Here is a 20035-nt window from a genome sequence, read left to right as displayed (position 1 = left end):
AGAGCGCTTGCCTAGAAAGCGCAAGGCCCTGGGTTCGGTCCCCAGCTCCAAAAAAAAGAAAAAAGAAAAAAAATATTTATTTAATGTATATGAGTACACTGTAGCTGTCTTCAGACACACCAGAAGAGGGCATCAGATCTCATTACAGATGGTTGTGAGCAGCCATGTGTTTGCTGGGAATTGAACTCAGGACCTCTGGAAGAGCAGTCGGTGCTCTTAACCACTGAGCCATCTCTCCAGCCCGCACAACAACTCTTAATTGAAAGTGAGGGGAAGACTGACCATTAGTCCAGCAGTCAACCAGAAGGGTAGGTTTACTTGAGTTCTTAGCATTTAAAATTTTCGTCACATTATCTAGAAAAATACCTAAGGACAAGATTCATATTAAGTTCACTAAATGAGTCACTTGGAAAATGTTGGCACATCTATGGGCTTTTAATTATCTTCAAGTTTGTTGGTGCTTGAAGACAATTTATATAAATCGACATTAACTGCTTAAAGAAGTTTTAGAAAATTCAAATGGATTTTGGCAAATTCATTATCTGTAAGTGGCGGCGTATGAAATCAGTTAGATTTCTTTCTCTTTTCCAATCTTGTTAAACCCAAAAACCTAATGAAAGGAGAGGTCAAATTAGACGCTGTATCTTGGGTTGATTTTCATTAAAGAAACACTTTTGCGTACTTACGAAGCATAATGTTTAAGCACAGTCGGTTTTTCCTGTGGGCTTCCTTGCAAGAGCAAAACTAAATTCTACCAGCTACATCATACCTGGCACAGTATTGGGCTGGGACTGATTTTATTCTAAATGCCTGTTCTTAGATCCCCTGGACCGAGATGAAGATGTGCTAGTTCTGGCCCTAGAGCCTGCTGTTCTTATTCTTATGACAAACGACTGGGATGAAAGAAGTGTGGACTCTTGGAGATGTTGGCCTGAGTTTCCCGATAGAGGAAGCAGATAGAATACACGCTGTTCTTTAATTCAGACACAATTATTTTAAGCACAAATCAAGTAATGACAGCAAAGGGCCTTCTGATTTTCTTTTTGTTTTTAACGTCAGGAGTATTGGCTTTAAAAATCAGCGATCTGAAAACAATGTTTTAGCTGCCGGATCCCGGTAGGGCACCTTCACTGGAGCGGCACATTACGGCCATCATCCTTATAATTAATGCTGGAACTGGAGTCCTCCCAAAGTCTTATGACCTTGAGTTCTAGAAAAAGGATTCCAAGAGATTTAATACTGTTCAGGATAAACCATATTCAGACGTTACAATATGGCATGTCAGAGCCCCGTGCTGCTGTGAAATCCGGGATTCTACTCTGACCCCAGCGCCTCCCACCTTCCCAAGGAACACATGTGCCACCGACACCCTGCTGGCCTGAAAAATGACCAGGTAGAAAACGTACTGGATCCTTTTGGCTTTTTGGTCATAAACATCCAACTGTCTTCTCACATGGTTTTGTGAGCCAGTAAGTGCTTGTTTTTTTCTCCTTTTTTTTTTTTTTTTTTTTTTTGGTGTTGTTTTAGAAACAACTACCCATATTACTGTATCATCCTTTTGGAGAGTAGCAAAACAGTCCTATTTTATTCCAAATATCCATCCAGCTTCTGTTTCCTCTTTTCCTCTATAATGACCAGCAGTCGTGTGGGGGGGGAGGTTACAGTTATAAAGATCGAACCTATGCTCGGTGAATCCACAAGCGTTCTCCTACCCAGCTGCTCCTTCAGTTCGAAGTCCCAGGTCTTAGCTACCTATTGCTGTTAAAAATGTGTTCTCAGACCATTTCCAGATCATTGTAAGAACTTCCGGAAGCAGTGACATTTTACGAAGACATTTTGAGATAATTTTATTGCGTGCATATGGCTGCTGGGCCACATGCACATCTGTACACCATGTGCACACCTGGTACCCCATAGCCTGGAGCGGGCATCAGCTTCCCCAGAACTGGAGTTACAGATGGTCGTGAGTGAGCTGCCATATGGGTTCTGGGAATCAGATTTGCGTCTCTGGGGGAGTAGGCAACTTCTCTTAACTCTCTGGAGCCCTCTCTCCAGAATGCCTGGCTGGCCTTCTTCATGGGGTTTGTCAACACAGACAAGCACAGCTCTCACCTTAAAGGAGTAAGTGGCCTGGGCACAAATACCACACACGCCGAATTTCAGTGCGATAACAGCTTCATGAAGGCTTTTAAATTATGATTCCCATTGTGGGGCAAGGGCATGTGTCCTATAGAGAAGGCAAAGGACGATCTTGTAGGATGGTTTCCCTTGGCTACCTTTAAATGTGGTGTGAGGATCAAGACCCAGGTAGCCAGGCTTGTACTGTTTCGAGCTCTCGGTGAAATTGTTATAGGTAACAGATCAAAGACTTGTTTGTCTCTCCCCTTACCCCTTCCCCCCCCCCCACCCCCAAAAAAATGCATTGGTAGGTGAGTGAGACAAATTGGGGCTATCTCTTCTAGCCTCACATGCTATCTGGTGACATTCGTAGCCTTCGGGTTGGCAAAAGAGGATGCTTTATACACTCCAAAAAGACTTACTGAATTGTGACATTGGGCTGTAGGCTCCATGTAGAGGTGGGTGATACGGCTAATTAGAGTGCCAGAAATAGCCCAAGATAACACTGTAGCTCTCCCCAGTCAACTCTAGAGAATGTCGACACAGCTATGGCCCCCACCGCCACCTTGCAGTCTCAGCTCACAGATGAAACATGTGACAAAGAAAATCCTTTATGAGGGACAGACATTAGTGGTAAGTGCCAGGGGCTGCTCCTAGCCTCACTGGTGACTTTTTTTCACTCAGACTCTACCCCGGGTTTATTAAGACTTTGTGTATCTGCCCAGTCTGGCCAGAATCCCAGGCTGAAGCTGGGGGATGGCAAGTGTAGACAGACTACCTCTCTGTTCTGAGCTACTGAAGGCTACTCCTGTGTCTGCGGTTAGAGGATAACTCACAAGGCCCTGTGCTGACTGTCCGCTGTCCTGCCAAAGCTAACTTCCCTCCTCTCCCTCTTTGTCCCTATTCTTAACCACAGTCACCTGCAATTCTTTATTCAGGAAGTAGAAGCCAAACTTCCTTCCTTGGATGTCAAATTCCCTGAAGCCCCTACTTCCTGGGTATCATCAACCCATCACCCCCTCTTCCCTTTTTTACCTTATTGCTTTTCTACTTAGAGGACCTTATTATAATAATTTACAGTTTTTATTTGCTGTCTGTGCACATGTCATAACATAGGCTCTGGGGACTAGGGTCTTTTCCGTTTGCTGTGGGAATCTCCTTTCCGTGCGACAGTGCTTAAGAACTGTTTGCTGAATTAATAGGTACTCAGAGTAGGGATATTACGCCCTGATAATCATACCTGCTGCTACAATTTGCTTCTTTGGCAATAGTTTCTCTTACGTGTCTGTAAACTTTTATTTACTCTTCTTTCAGAGGGGCATAATTTGAGATTTTTTTCTTTTTTCTTTTTGTTCGGAGCTGAGGACCGAACCCAGGGCCTTGCGCTTTCTAGGCAAGTGCTCTACCACTGACCTAAATCCCCAACCCAATTTGAGATTTTTATACCATATGAGGGCACAATAGGACCTATGGGTGCGTAAGGTATGACTTCCTCATTTAAAGACCCTAAAGCCTAGAAGGGAAGGGGCAATGCATATTAATGAAGACAGAGCTGATTACGGTGACCTGGGAATAGAAGTCAACTGTCATGAGAAACAGGACCTGAGGGTACAGAGACACCACTGTAATACTGACAAATTCACCATGGCACAGGGCTGGTAGATGCATATGCCTGTGCGTGTAGCCAAGAGAGAAGGCTTTGTGCAACTGAGGATTGGAGGTCAACCTCAAAGGGGCAGATGACATTTTGTTTGTGGTCCCGAAGGCTGGGATATCCAAGATCTGATAAGAGGCTTCTAGCTAGAGTAAGTGATCCAAAGGCAGAGAGAAGGACAGGGGAAGTACCTGCTACCGTAATTCCTCTCCAGCACAGTGGTGTTAGTCTGTGAGAGTGAAGCACTCTCGAGTAAAGCACCCATGCATCTCTTAGCGTTCCCAGATCCAGCATCACCAGAGTGGCAGTTAGGTTGCAGCCTGAGTTTGGTGGGAGCATTTAGACCATAGCAGAGGTCCAGAGAGAAAGGAAGGTGATGTAATCTCACCTCCTAAGCAACACGGTTAAACATGATATTACTCCCAGGAGACAGAACGAGTTCTGAGGCCAGAACACCCGAGTTCCAATGTCGGGTCTATCACACGCGGCACACCATGCTACATTTTGCCTCTTTAAGTTTTCGTGCGTTAAATGTGAGTATTCTCCTCCGGATATCTTAGAGCAGTGACACAGGAAGTCCTCAAAGTAGGTATCACTGGTACATGGTCGCTACTGTTATGACTTCTGTGACCTATCCTGTCGAAAGGACCTGGAGAGGAAGTCTATGTTAATATTTCAGGGTTGTCATGGTGGTATATTATAAAACTGGGTGGCTTAAAATAACAGCAAAAAAAGTTTTATCTCATAGGTCCAAAGACAGAAAGTTCAAAACTAAATTGGTGGTAAAGATGTGTTCCCTCCATCTTCTCTGAGAAGATTCCTTTGCCTCTTCCAGCTTTTGGTGGCCCCTGCTAAGCTCCAAACTCTTGCCTGTAGCTTCATGTGGCTGTTTCCTCTCCAGCCTAAAAAGGGCCTTCCTGTTATCTCTTCCTATAGGGACATCAGCCCTATTCACTACACCCCACTCTTTACACCCTCATTGCAACCAGTGTCTACCTGGAAGGATTTCATTTCCACGGAAGCACATGGGCTGAAGGCATCTCTGGATTTTTTGAGAGGACACAGTTCAACACATAAATCATCCTTTGAGACCATCTTTTTTCTTGCCTCCATCTTCTTTATTTGCCGTGATAAGTTACAGTGTATTTGCTGAGTACCTGACAGTTACTTTTCTAGAGTAAAACCACTTTTAATTATGACACTTTGTGTCAAGTAAAATTAATTAGACATATCATCCTTGTTATAAATCTGAGAGTTAAATTAGTTTGACTGATTTTGTTTTGGCCTGAGGGGGTATCAGAAAGGTCCCAGCCACCGACAGTGGAAGGACCCCACTAGGAGTGTCTTGCATTCTTAAAGGGAAAGAAATGCACACAGCTTTGTGGTGTTTTGGTAAAAAAGTATCTAAAATGAGTTTTTTGTTTTTTTTTGTTTTTTTTTGTTTTTTTTAAAAAAACAAGTTCCTTCCCGACTTTTAGTAATGAATCCAACTGGTTATGGTTTATGTGTGAATTCTAACAGCGGTGGGTATGTGAGGGGGTATTGTTTTGCACACCCTCCTTATGGAGGCTCTGTGGAAGGTCTGCCCTAGCACAGTGCCCATGCAGACAGAGGACTGGAAAGTATTTGGCCAGATTGGAATTTGAATTCCTAAGAGATTCCTGTGCTGCTTTCTAGACATCGCAAATAGTAAGCTATGTGGAAAGTCTGTCTGGTCACCAGCAGCTGCTTGACCGCCCTAATGGGTACTCTCAATAACCATTAGTCACCGTTTATAGAAACAAAAGGGTTGGTCTTATGGAAGTTACAACTTGCCGGTCATAAGGCTCTGCTTCGTCTTAGAAGGACAGGAATAATAATGCACTGAGAGGGGAGGTAATCTGGAGACCAGACTTGGTGCCCTTCCTCTGGTCAGTAGAACCTTCCGATTCGTCCTGGAATATTACCAGTTTCCTCCCTTTGCCGGAGGTAAGACTACATTTCCGGTCTTCCTTGACGTTTTATCTCGTTATCTAGCTTGTTTCCTCCAACAACACTGGAGTGGATGGAGCTGCTGTAACTTCTGTGCAGAAGAGTCGGTGTGAGAAACTCTACATTCTCACTCCAAGTACCCGGTGAGGTGGACCCCTGTCTGCCTCGACTGTAAATGGGGACTCAGACCAGATCAGTAGCTCTCCTTGGCCGTGTAAGGGGAGTAGAATTACTCTCTGCCTCTGAGATTTCAAAAGTGTTAAGCCGCTGAGAATCTGGGACTACCTGTAGCTACTGTATGTATCCTAGTTCATGCTGACTGCTCAAGTAAATTTAGAAGCAGTAACCTCAGAAAGAAGAAGTTCCGCAAGAGCACCCAGAGAGAAATGAACTTTGAAAATAGCTCTTGAAAACTTACTGTAACGGATTATTTTCCATGACGTGGGGTGTGTGTGTGTGTGTGTGTGTGTGTGTGTGTGTGTGTGTGTGTGTTGTATGCACGCACTGCATATGTACATATGGAGGCCAGAGGAGAATGCCAGGTGTCTTTCTCTATCAATGTCAGAGAGAGGATCTCTGACTGAACTTGAAGCTAAGCACGCATACATGGTTGTATGTGCATGCATGTGTGTTCTCTCGTGTAGAATGTGCTCTTACCTACTGAGGCACCCTTCCCCCTTCCCTGTCCCTGATGTTTTGAGACAGTCTTCCTCTGAAGCCAGAGCTCACTGAGGGGGTGTACTAGCTGACCAGCGAGTGCTTAGGGACCCTTCTGTCTGCTTCCTTGTACTAGGATTACAGGTGTGTGTGTGTGTGTGTGTGTGTGTGTGTGTGTGTGTGTGTTTTTATATTTGTACCAGGGATCCAATCTCAGCTCATACCTCCTCCTTGCAGTAGATTCTGTTGCCATTTCTAAGTTAAATTTGAGAGATGGTTAGATGGAGGTCTTGTTTATGACCTCACTCTTTCCTTCTAAAAAATTGGTTTACTGGAAATATTTGTGCTTGTTCCTTACGCTAAAGAACTTCTTTTCCCTTGTGAAAGGAAAGAAGGGAAATTTCAAGGTTGGGCAAGCAGAGGCCTCAACAGTGATCCCTATCTAAGCAGCCCTTCAGGAACAGTAGCTCAGTTTTAACCTTCATTTCTATTTCAGGAGCCGGTGCTAAGTGCAGGCCTGCTGTTACATTTAGGATCTCGTTTCTGTCTTGTGGTTGCCGGTGTAACTGGACTGTAAATGATGTACCGTGTTGCAGTTAACTTGCTCTTGTCGTTGTGGTAGGAGAGCCTTTGTTTATCCACAGTGCTTTGATCTACTCTTGTCTCATTCTGCACTCAGTACATCCAGTTTTAATGAACAAAGCCATGGTTTTAGAAGCCAAGGGCTATTACAAACTGATAAAGGAAATTCTCCTAAATGTCCTCTAGAGTCGGAATAAGTGACAGTGGAATTTTGTCAGATTACTTCATTTCAGAAGCTGGATAAGAGATTAAAAAAAAAAAAGTCGTTGTGGTTAAAAATTTAAAAATGGCACTACCAGTTCCCGTACGTCACCGCTCCATGCTGGCCTCCTGGTACTATCCGACCTGGGCAGTCGCTCCCTGGCATTAGTTCTGGCACCGCAGGACTAACATTATATAGAACTAACATTAATTTATCTCAGTGGCGGCTGGTTCCAGTGTGGCACCACCCCACGTTAGCCTAGCTGTCTTCTGGCCCCAGCGATCTCTCTGCTTCCATCGATAGTCACCTTGGCCAGTTCTAGCCAGCTGGGAACTCTGGTCCCAGCTACCGGGTAAAACCAAGACTCGACAAACTGTAACCCAAGAATCAGATTGATGTGTTAAATTCTCAATCCACAATACATCCACAGAGTAAATTCACTGCCAATTAATATAGAAACCGCCCACCTAGACAAGATAAAATTGACCTAGGCCACCTGGATCAGAATCCTCCTCCTCCTCCTCCTCCTCCTCCTCCTCCTCCTCTTCCTCCTCCTCCTCCTCCTCCTCCTCCTCCTCTTCTTCTTCTTCCTCCTCCTCCTCCTCCTCCTCCTCCTCCTCCTCTTCCTCCTCCTCCTCCTCCTCCTCCCCTCCCCTCCTCCTCCCTCCTCCTCCTCCTCCTCCTCTGTCTCCCTCTTCCTCCCCTGGCGCCTCCTCCCTCCCTCCTACACTCCCTCTCCCCACCCCCCAGCTCCCCACCCCCTGCCTGCCTTCCTTCTCATCCAGTGATAGGCTTCGCCTTATCCTGGACCCGCCTTGCTGCCTAGTGACATCATCCTACAGAAGGTCACCTGCCAATTCCTAAACTTACGCCACTTCTTTAGTCTCAGGCACAATACCCCGTTGCATTTTATTTCTGTGAGCGTTCGTTGGACCTCAGTGCACACATTTCTCTGCCATGAGTGTCATGATAGGAAGAGCATGGCCTGTCTTTCACACTGGGGGGACTAAAGGTCTCACAGTCATTAACCTTTTGTCCTTTTCCATGAGTGGGTGGGCCGCTCTGGAAGTATTTTAAGATGTGACACGTGCCAATCATTTTGGCTGTGTTTAATATTACTGGCCATTTCTCCAAAGAATGAGAAGTAATATCGCTCTTAGAAATGGGCTAGTCCAAGAGTCCATACTTCCTCAAGAAAAAATGTTACGTTTCAAATATTATCAATACATAAAACAAAAATTAAAGTTTTCAATAAAGATGGAGAAAAGGAAAAAAGAAAAAATTTTAAAAATTAAAGTTTTCTTCCTTTCTTTTTCTTCCTCTCCTCCCTCTTTCTCTTCCTCCTCCTCCTTCCTTTTTTTTGTTTCTTTTCCCATGGCTTATCTGTGCGATCCCTGGCCTTGAAGGTTTGTTCTCACTTCCGCCCTCTGAATGCTGGGATTGCAGGTGTGTGTCACCATTCAGACTCTTCACAGGCTTAGTTAGTGTGTCTGGAAAAGAAGATTGTAAACAAGAGGGTCTGGTTGAAAGGCTTTGGCTTCTGTCTTAGTTTTCCCTTACTTGTTAGGTTCTCGAGACCGTAGGTTGGTAGCCGTGGGTAGGCGGTAATGGTTTACGGTGGTTTTATCTTGCAAGGTTTGTTCCAGCCCTTAGAAGGCTTGGCGTTACAGAGGTGGTTGGCACAGCTTATTTCCGGGGCGATGGGAGAGGGAATTTAGTAGCAAAGCTTACGTGCCCAACCCACTGGGCTGTGCTGAAGTATGGAATGTCAAACTATGGAATTGAGTCTTAATTGCTTTTAACCTTCCCAGAAGGTGGGCATTAAAAAGAAAGTCAAATCCGATGGTTGAGAATCCCATTTAGAAACTACCCTTCAGGTCTCTTGTAACACCCTCTCAGGGGAACAGGATCCAGACCATTCGTATTTACCTTAAGTCAGTGATAACCAATGGGGAGTTGTTAAAAACATTTCTGGCTATGGGGCTGGGTCGTACGAGTGAAGCTGCATTTATACATACGTGACGAATAAGTGTGGAAGTAAATGTGATTTTAAACACTGTTTGGCTCTTGGGAGTTTCAGGCATGTGAAGTCCGCTCTTCAGAACGTGTTACAGGCGGTTGCCAGCCTATAGCGGACTGACTGTTACTTAGCTCTCTCGTGCTCTTCATTTCCCCCTTACCTTGACACTTTCAGAGACCTTCAGGACTGTCATCATGACGTGTGTTTTGTTAATTCCGATGTACAGTTCTGAATTAGAAACTTCCTCCATCCATTCCACCGAGATGAGGAGTGAGGACTTTTATACTCTGTTTGAAAACTGGCACTGAGGAAAGCATTAGTTCGGTGTTATGCCTTTAGGTATATGGTTTTAAAAAGCTCCGCAAAGAGAAAACTTTTAGAACAGCACATTTGTTTTTTTCTGTTTTAGAAAGTTGAGTTTTAAGGGAACCATATCATGACTCCTTCTGCCTGGAAGTTGCTCCTTTCCTGAGTCTGGCCAGCAGCAGTAAAGGTCCTGGTGCTTTGAGAAGCCCCCACTGCCTTTCCCACCCGCTAGCCCAGATGCCGAGGGTCCTCCCTACAGCGGTTTCCCTTTGAGAGCACAGCCTGTGGCCCCAGCCTCCTGCTAATCAGAGCACATGGACCCTGCCGCTGCCACATATTCCTCTGTGGTCTGGCAGATGTCTCAGGCTAGCACGCAGCTTCTCCTGAATGATCCCACAACAAAATCGATATTAAAATTAAATTGCAGGCCGAGTGATACGGCACCTGCTTGGCATCTCCAGGTCTGTGTGCTTCATTTCCATCGTCCCGGGCTCTTCCCTTTTCTTCCCCTCCTGTCTCCTTCCCGTCCTCCAACCCCGTTTCCCTGTAAAGTAAGGGTGATCACAGTCATTATAGGATCTCCCATATCACTTCTCAGTCCTAGAAGCAAGCAGGGCTTGGCCATCACTTGTGTTTTGGGTTTGAAAGCTGTTACAATATAATCAGGAGTTCTCTGAGAACAATTATAGTTCAGTAACTAAGGCCCTGGGGTAAAATTCTGAGTTCACCCTTCCTTGCCTAGCATCCTGAACATGAGTTTTGGTTATGGTAGCCTTCAATTTCCATGAACAGCATTGCTGACAAGGGTTTGCCATATAGTATTGTGCACTCTGAAGATCTGTCTGAAGTTCATTAAAGTGATATTTAGTGCCTTACTAATCCTTACACATTTGTATCACCATTTTGAAATTCCGTTTTCCTTAGGATAGTATTGCTGGAAATGTTAACGTGAACTCAAGAAGTCCTGCCTTCTAATGACGTCTTACCCCCACTGCCTCTCTCCCCTGCAGAATGTGACAAGCTGAGGCGCGATGGCTGCCGAAGTTCTCAGTACTATTCTCAGGGACCCACCTTTGCAGCCAGCTCCAGCCCAGGCGATGAGTATCAAGAGGAAGATGCAGAAACAGACCGAAAGGTGAGGCCAAACTCAGCATCCACATCTGCATTGCACCCCGTCGCAGAGGAAAGCTGATAGACTCAGAATAAATCCTTCATTCTCGTTAAGTACTGTCTGTCTTGCCAGGGGTTAATTTTCTGGTTTTGACAAAAGTACCCTGACGCTATGATCTTATCCTGATGGGGAACTGGTTGGCAGAGCCCATCAGACACTCTCAGTACTGTCTCTTCAATTTCTCCTTCAATGTAAAATCATTCTTTTTATTAAAAAAAAGGGGGGTGAGTTCAGGATCTAAGGAATACACAATGACAATATGGCATATATGTGTATGTTTTGAGTAGCAGAGATGTCTTTCAAACGCATTTTGTTTTTCATTTGACCGGGGGCTCAGTCATCTCTTAAAGGGCTCTGCTGTAGTCAGACTTACCTCAGCAGTAGTGAGGTAGGCCAAAGTCGGCTGCTTCTGAGTGGGAGAGTTCTCCATAGAGGGTAGTCTGAGGGATTACAGACCTGGCACGGAGCTCTGGTGAGCATCCTCTTGACTGTCACATCTTGGTGGATGTATCGAGAGGAATAATGTGACAGAGAACAGTTCATATCACAGGATGCAAGGGAGTTGCTGGGTGAGTCCAACAAGAGCTACCTTAGTTCCTTTCAGAAGCACACCCTGAAATTGTCCTCTTAGGCCTGCTTGCAAACATGGGCCACAGAAGTGTAAACCATATATATTCAAACCCCCAGCAAAACAGTAAAAGCTACTATTATTTCAAAAGCGGTTTGTGATCCCAGCCAGCCCTGTACGTAACGCTTTTGCCTCGTTTTTCTCCTACTCGACAATTCACTTGGTGACTTCGTGTACCTTTGGGCTCCGTTTTCTCACGCTACCCCTTGTAATACGCACAGACAACATCGCAGTGAACACTTCCTCAGTTCTAAACACACACAGAAGGATAAAAGTGTGTGGAGATCTTATTCTCATTTTGTTAAGTGATGTGGTAGAATTAATTAAACAAAATAAGGTTTGGGAAATTGAGTTTGACTCAGAAAGCACATTTTTAAAGATCTATTTTTTTTTTTTATTGTTTTACTTTGTCTGCAGGTGTGGGGGGGGGTGGAGTGTGTGGTGTGTGTGTGTGTGTGTGTGTGTGTGTGTGTCTGGAGTGTGTGGAATGTGTGTGCTGGTCCATAACATGCCAGTGCCTCAGGCCAGACGAGCGAGTCAGATTTCCATGCTTCCTTCCTTACCTGGGTTTTTATCACAGAATAGTTTTGTGTTTCCTTAAGGATGCGTTTACACAGTAGGCTCGTCTTTTTGCTAAGTAAGATGGCTGTTATATACTGTTATATAATGACACAGCAGCTATTTCAAAATGGATCTGCTCTGGAATATCAAAAGCTGCGATCCTTTATCTGCATGAAAGAGGAGAATGGAGAAGCCGTGGTTAAGAATACATTGAGGTAGACCCCGGCCTTCCACTGATCACCACAGGAGGAAAAGCCAATCATGGGCCCAGAATAGCCTAGGAATGAGCCAGGAATGGTGTCTAAGGGTGGCATGTCAGGGTCAGGTGTGAGGATCCAAATGTGGGTCCTTGCCAACAGCTTGGCTTTATCATGGTGGTTCTCCAAGATCTTTAGTAGAACGGATCCTGCTTTCCAAATTCTCCTTGGCTGCCTACTCCCTCTGACAGTGCAGGAAGATTTGATTGCACTTTCGCCCCTAGACCAGGAACACAGACCTAAGCCCTCAACCCAACCTTTTCTTTCCTTTCCTTTCTAAAAATGTAATGCCTGTGTGTGTGTGTGTGCGCGCGCGCGTGTATTTGTGCGTGGGGGGTGAGTGTGTGCATGTGTACGTGTGTGTATTTGGGTGTGTGCGTGTATGGGGGGGTGTGTGGGTGTGTGTGTATTTGGGTGTGTGCGTGTATGGGTGTGTGTGTGCGTGTGTATTTGTGGGGGGGTGAGTGTGTGCATGTGTGCGTGTGTGTATTTGGGTGTGTGCGTGTATGGGGGTGTGTGTGGGTGGGTGTGTATTTGTGTGTTTGTGTGCGTGTATGGGTGTGTGTGTGCGTGTGTGTGTATTTGTGTGTGTGTATGTGTGCATGTGTGTGTATTTGTGTGTTTGTGTGCGTGTATGGGTGTGTGTGTGTGTGTGTGTGTCTATGGGTGTGTGTGTGTGTGTGTGTGTAGTTGGACACACACATGCAGAGGACAGAGGAAAGTTTGGGGAGTCCTCTCCTTCTACCATAGGTTCCACCTTCAGGTCATCAGGCCTGCGTGACAAGTGCTTTTACCCACGGAACCGTCTCGCCAGCCTCTTCACGTGTGCTTTCTTTTACACCAGACGGATCAGAAGCTGGCATGTGTGGAAGAGCTGTTCTCTAAGAACGTGTGTAGGCCCTCTCTGAGTCACAGATGGGACGACTGTCTGCACCACAGTCTTCCTATATTTGGGCTCTCCCGGGAAAGCACACAGCCATCTTAAGATCCGACTTCCTTGCTCACATAAAGTTTTGTTACTTTTGTGGTTTAAACAGGTCAATGCTCGTTCCGTGGCTTGATGTCCTTAGAACGCATCATTGATGATATTTAAAAGGAACTGTTCTTGTTTTGCAATACACACTAAGTATTACCACTTTCTTTTAAAAAAACAGTTGTTCGTCTAAATTTTATCTCAGAGCAATTTGTTACAAAGTTTCCTTTAGGTCTAAGGGAATAGTTTAGAGGTAGAATGCTTGTCAGTTGGGACCAAGTTATGTCCTCCAAAAGACAGGTCATAATAAATACGTTTCAGAATAAAAAATAGATATAAAGCTATCTTGTGTTATAAAATGTGTTAGTATTAGATACATAGTAATTTAATCACAACTAACAAAGCACGCCATCTGTTTCCTTTCTTGTTGCTGTGATAAAAGAAACCTGACAAAAGAAACAAGAGAAAGGTTTAATTTCAGGTTATGTCCATCATTGTGGGGAGGAGCTTCCATTCAATAACTAGTGACATCACATCCACAGCTGAGAGCAGAGTGAGGAATGAACACATGTATGCTAATGTTCAGCTTGCCTGCCCCACTTTTACTCAATCCCCTGGGCAGGGAATGGTGCCACCCACAGTGGGCTCGTCTTCCTCCTAATCAAGGTAGTCCTTCATAAACATGTCGGCAGGCTAACTTAATCTAGGCAATCCCTCATTGAGACGCCTTTCCCAGGTCATTCTAGCTTGTCAGGTCAACGACTAAAGCTAACCGTGCCACCACCACTTAAACCCCCTCCTTCTTCTTTTTTTCCACTTTTTAAAAACTAATTTTTTAATGTTTGGATATGAAGGAGTGGGTTGCATTTTGGCATCATCCTACATGCGTGTCGTTATTCTTTATTCCCATCGGTTCCAGTCTACGTCGCCTTACCCCGTATCCTGTCCCGTCTTGTGTTTGCTTTTCTTTTCCTCCATTAGAGCACCCTTTAGCTTTTATATTATCTTCCTTCCTCCCTTCTTTGCTTCCTTTCCTTCTTCCCTTAGCACCCTTTTATACACACATACACACACACACACACACACACACACACACACACACACACACACACACAACAATGAAGGACCTCAGACTGATTGCCTCCAGGTAAGATGGAGAGGTCACTGGGAAGTGAAGTGATGTGAATTGTTAATTAATGTGGTTTATGGAGACGAGGCCTAAGGGAGTTGATGACTGATGCAGAGACCAGACAGTAGGCCACTGCAGTAATCCAGGGAAGAAAACACATATGGGGACAGGGACAGGGGTGGCAGTGGTAGAGATTCTAGGTTTATTTCTCAAGTGTGGCCTATATGGGGTTTGCTGGAGTTAAAACAATCTGTTTGTTCATCTCAATCCTTCTAAGTGCTCAGTACAGGAATTATTTGCATCACGGTTTCGCGATGGATCAGTCTAGCGGAGGATCTGGCCCGTGGACCCCGTTCCTCTGTGACTGCACTCCTCTTGCTTTAGTTTCCATGATGTGGCTCATCGTCTCCATCTCTGTGAGCTCTCTCAGCTCTGCTGCGGTTCCTACTGTCAGTTTACCAGCAAAAATCCCACCCCTACTTTGGCCCGGGTTCCCTCTTGCTTTGCCTTGTAGCCTATTTAGCTCGTCGGGGCTGGCGGAAGGCACCAGGGCACGTTAGTTGCACTAATTACGGGTGACCTCAACCCAACCGCAGCATGCTAACTCATCTGCTCACTCCTCTCACGCCTCCAAACCCTGCCTCCCCGTGTCCGGAAGACCAAAGCAACCGCGAGGCATCTTTTTTACAAGCTGTGTGACTGCCCCGCTTGCCCCTGTTCCTGAATACTTCACTCAACGCTTTCCTTCCACCCCCAAGGGCAAACCGTCCCTAATCCTTTTCCCTCCCATTATATCCCAAGGGACCAGTTTAGGGCCTGGCATTCAGTAGGTACTCACTGTCTTCCCGGTGGAACAGATAAAGCCAATCCCTAGAGAAGATCAGAAGTGCAGTCCACCCCCCCACACCCACACCCAGCCTAATGGGTTCTTGATTGCATCATAACCATCATTTTTCATCTTGAAGGAACCTTCCCTTGGCCTTCATCTCCCTCCAATTCCACTGGAGTTCCATTTTCTTTTCTTTTCTCCAAAGAACTGTCTAGACTAACTGTCTCCATTGCCTCTGTTCACAGTCTCCTTTGAAGCCCCCCAAACCTCTGTCTTCAGCTCACTACTGAAACTACCCTCATGTCCAGTAGTCACTTCCCTGGTCCCAAACCAGTGGTTCTCAGAACTCGCCTCTTCCTCTCAGCAGCATTTGACATCGTTTGCGAATCTTCTTAGAGCATTTACTTAGCTTTTGTAGCACCACACTCCTTCCTGGTTCCCTTGTCCTTTACTTATGTGACCTCCCAGCCACAGATGCTCTTTTTTCTCCCCTGTGCCTAAATCTCCCATAGGTTCCCATAGGTTCATGCGCCTGTGCTCCTCTGAAACAGATCCGTGCCTCGAGTAATCTCAATGAATCCCCCTCATTCTAAATCCCATGGATCGAAATTTTCTACATTTCTTTCCTTTTCTTTTTAAGACATGATCTCACGTTGTAGTCGAAGTTCACCTGGAACTCACAGTTTAGCTCAGTTTGCCTTTGAATCCATGACAGTTCCCTGCTTTGTTCTCCGAGGACTGGTGACACAGGTGTGCACCTTACCTAGATTTAAACATACATTTATTTATTTATTTATTTATTTTTGCCTGAACTTAGTTTAGACATTCATCTGCTACCTGTCCCAATTTCCTTTACCACAGACTTATCCAAATCCAATTATGAGACTCCCAGAACCCTCTTAAAAACACTACAGAAAGAAACTACCACAGCTGTCTCCATCTCAGTGAACCCCCCCCCCACTCCACCGGATGTTTCGACAAAAAAAAACCCAGGGCACATTTGAATATTGCCTCCCACTGCCAGAAAATTTCGCCACCCCAGAGTGGGGATAGGAATAGTAGAGAGAAGGGATGGGGGGGAGGGAGGGAAGGAGGAAGGAAATGCCAATGAGTATTACTTGTTGCCTGATGTCTTGGTTAGGGTTGCCATTGCTGTGAACAGACACCATGACCAAGGCAAGTCTTATAAAGGACAACCTTTAATTGGGGCTGGCTTACAGGTTCAGAGGTTCACTCCGTTCATCATGGCAGAAAGCACGGCAGCATCCAGGCAGACATGGCGCAGGAGGAGCTGAGAGTTCTACATCTCGTTCTGAAGGAGGCTCTCAAAGCCCACTCCCACAGTGACACACTCCCTCCAACGAGGCCACGCCTACTCCAAATGCTGCCACTCCCCGGGTCAAGCATATACAAATCACCACACGTGTAGAATAGGAAATCGCTTACTTTGTTTTCTTTTTCTTTCTTTTCTAAAGCAGAGCTGGGGGTAGAGCCTAGAGCCTTTAACACACTAAGCAAATTGTCTTCTTCCGGCTGAATTCCCGGCCCCGCAACCACATATTTGTTAAAGGAAGAAAAGTGATTGCAAGTGCTATTTGAATAGGCACCTTTTGTTAGATGGGAAAGATGTGATATATCAAATCTGACTCCAGAAGAGAGGGAATGTTTTATAGACCTGTCTTATGGAAAAGGGGCGTGGCGGGGACGGGGGCGGGGGCGGGGGCGGGGGCAGGGTCCAGTGCATGCAACTGTTCCAGAACAAGGAAGAGATGTGATATATCAAATCTGACCCCAGAAGAGAGAAAGTTTTATACACCTGTCTTATGGAAAAGGGGCGGGGCGGGGGCGGGGCGTAGGCGGGGGCGGGGCGTAGGCGGGGGCGGGGATGGGGGCGGGGGCAGGGTCCCGTGCGTGCAACTGTTCCAGGGCAAAAGAAAAAGCTCAGTTATTTTTCTAAAGGTTTCTTCGTTTTTATTCCATATGTTGGGGTTTTCTGCCCACAAGTGTGTGCATAATGTGTACGCAGTACCACAGAGTCAGAGGAGGGTGCTGGATCCTCTCAGACTAGAGTTTCAGCCAACTGTGAGCTGCGGCATGGGCTTTGGTCTCCTGCAAAGAACTGTGAGGGCTCTTAATGGCTCCGTCATCTCTCCAGTTCCAAGTTCAGCTCTTTTTTAAAGAATTAGTTTAACACAAAGCCGACACTCGCTGGAGAGTGTAGGAAGCAGATTAACTGGCCGGACTGAGGAAGACCAGTTTAACCCATCATAAATCATTAGGAAGCTTGACTGGCAGCTCATTAAAACACAAGCTCTCCCCTGCCAACTGCAGGTTACTTTAATGGCAGTGGACGGACTTAGAGAAAGGATGGCAACTGACTATTAACATTAAATACGCTCTTAAATCTGGGGATAAAACAAGTAATCACAATGGTAGATATCGACAAGACGTTTAATACAATTCAATAGCCATTTCTGATAAAACAAGAAAACTGAGGAGGGCTCAGGAAATGGCTCAGAGGGCAAAATGCCTACTGTGCAAATCTGATGAGCTGCGTTCTATCTCTTGAACCCAAGATAAAAGGCGAGAACCCAGTTCTGAATGTTGTCCTCTGGCCTTGCTATGCGTTCTGATCCTGTTAGAACGGGACTTAAGAGGAGGGTAGTAACTGCCAGTATTACCACCTAACACTGAATGGGGAGAACCATCCAGCACAAAATCGTATCTCCAGCAGGAGCTGCTCCCCCACCCCCCAGTCATTGCATGCTTGTTTAGCACTCCTGTGAGATCATGTGTACAAAACAAACAGAATAAAAGTTGTATCCCATATAATAAGCACGATATTTGAAAAGTTTGTGGTCATATTACTTCTCTTGGCACATTTAAATATGTATAAATTGAGAGATTCAGAACCATACAAACTTTGAATTATTATAAATAATGCTATTCACTGATTGAGGAAGGTAAAGGGTTAATATGTAGAATCCAGCAGCTTTCATATTTATATTTGGGGTAAGAGATGGAATTTTAAAATTACTATAGCAGACAAAAGAACCAGATTTAGTCAGGAGCTAAATTTAGTAAGTTAAACAAGGAGCATACATGATTTGTACAAGGACTCTGTAGAGTAGCACGAGAGAACAGAAACATGACATGAAGGAATGTTTTCAGGCCAGACGACTCAGTGCACGAGTGCTGTCATTTCTTCCAAAGTAAACTTACTCAGCTCTATAGAGAAGTGGATTTGCTCCGTTCTGTCTTGGGACAATTGGAAGAGGCCCGTGGAGGTTGCTTCCAAACATTAGTAGCTAGGGTGACCAAAGAACAGAAGAACAACGGGGAAGGGAAGCCGTTTGTACCAATTTCCACAAGTCCGGAATCCTGCAGTGTGGACCCTGAATGCACGGGCCAGCAGAACCTGATACCACAACCACAGTATAGTTTAGAAATGGACCTCGTTATAGAATCATCGCCGTGATGTTTCACTTCAGATGGGATCCTGTAATCATTGGAGGCTCTCCACACACTGGCAGTCTGTGCTACTTCCACAATAGGGCTCAGCCGAAGTTCAGTTCTTACAGTGTTAAAAAAACAAAAACAAGGGTTGGGGATTTAGCTCAATGGTAGAGCGCTTGCCTAGCAAGCACAAGGCCCTAGGTTCGGTCCCCAGCTCAAAAAAAAAAAAAAAAAAAAAAAAAAAAGATGAAAAAAAAAAAAAAAACAAAAACAAAACTTTATTCTCAAAGCCATGCAAAAAAACTTTAGAGCTTGCAGAAGAAGCCACTCTTGAGGGCCAATTCTACTGCGGGAACCCCTTTTCTGTTTTCTAGGGAGGTTTGGGGCAGCATGGTGAGAAGGGCGAAGGATGTAGAAAGTTCCCCAGTTGACAAATGGCTTCGGCTGCACAAGGTCTAATGAAGAGTATCTGATTCCCATCCAACAAATATTACACTTCCAGAAGTGCTTAGGATGGGAGCTCTGCTGACCCAGCAGAGCGTGAGGGTGGTCCATTAGAAAAGAGAACCTGAGGGCTACGTGTCCTGCTTCTTTACTCTGGCTAATTGTGCTAGAATAATCAGCCTAATTACCCGTATGCAAGAACTTGTACCAAGTGTAAGCTTTATAACCAGTTTAAGGGATGAAGAAATGTAATTTGCCAATGAGAGCCACAGGTCCCCGATAGTGAAAGCAGTAATGTAGGGTGGCAAGGGGGAAAAAAAAGATGATTCCCAATGGCCCTGCTACGTACCCAAAAAAGCAAACAAGCATGCCTACCCTGAGGAAAGGTGCTGTCAGCAGAGGGGATTTTTGAAATTCTAGCAAAAGCCTTTATGGCTCAATTGCAAATCAAAGAACGAGTCACTCTTCTTTATTCTTGGGTGGGCCTTTTTCCTTTAGTGTCAGGTTTGAAGGGTGGGCCAGAACGCTTCCTGCAGGTAGATAGGGGCGGTTCTCCAGGTGCCTTCTGAGAGGCTGCATTTGATGCTGTGCTCATTGATTCTGGGAAGCGCGCACAGAGGCCCCATTGTCTCAGAGAAAGGGCACCCGGTGCCAGTTACTCAACCTCTTATATAAAATTGATCCTTGGAGTGATGCGTTGGATTGGAATTTTGGCAATAAATGGTTGGCCTTGGTGGTAGTAACAGAAACTGAAGTTGTCTTTTCTACTTCCTGTTATTTTTTTGAACTGGCACCCCGGGGGGGGGGGTGTTTTAGGCTTTGTTAAAGGAAATACTTAAATCAAAGGAAGACTTTGAAGAAAACAGCCGGAGCCTCCCCGGGTGCTGTAACTGAACAGGAGGCCCTTTTGCTCATTTGAACACAATGCAGAGAGCACAGGCTGGGGGCAGCTTCCCCACCTGTTCAGACTGGTTCCTTTGCTTCCTTATGTGAGCTTTGGTTTCTTTAACCGAGATGAAATCACATGTGGTTCACGGGGGACAACCCTGGCCCGCAGCTGCTCTCCTGTGTAATTAT

General features: G+C 45.4%; 1 protein-coding gene across 2 annotated transcripts in view; it reads left to right on the top strand.

The window, feature by feature from the left end:
- Nhsl1 (NHS like 1) overlaps positions 1–20035 on the top strand; it is a 132557-nt gene that overhangs the window by 84796 nt on the left and 27726 nt on the right. For both annotated transcript variants that reach the window (XM_032894947.1, XM_032894948.1), the window contains exon 3: positions 10521–10645. In XM_032894947.1, coding sequence (XP_032750838.1) covers positions 10521–10645 — 125 coding nt within the window. The remainder of the gene's footprint in view (positions 1–10520; positions 10646–20035) is intronic.

Source organism: Rattus rattus, chromosome 2 (assembly GCF_011064425.1).
Source record: "Rattus rattus isolate New Zealand chromosome 2, Rrattus_CSIRO_v1, whole genome shotgun sequence".
Classification (NCBI taxonomy): Eukaryota; Metazoa; Chordata; class Mammalia; order Rodentia; family Muridae; genus Rattus; species Rattus rattus.
The sequence above is the reverse complement of the archived record's forward strand: the minus strand, read 5'-3'. Positions and strand labels throughout refer to the sequence as shown.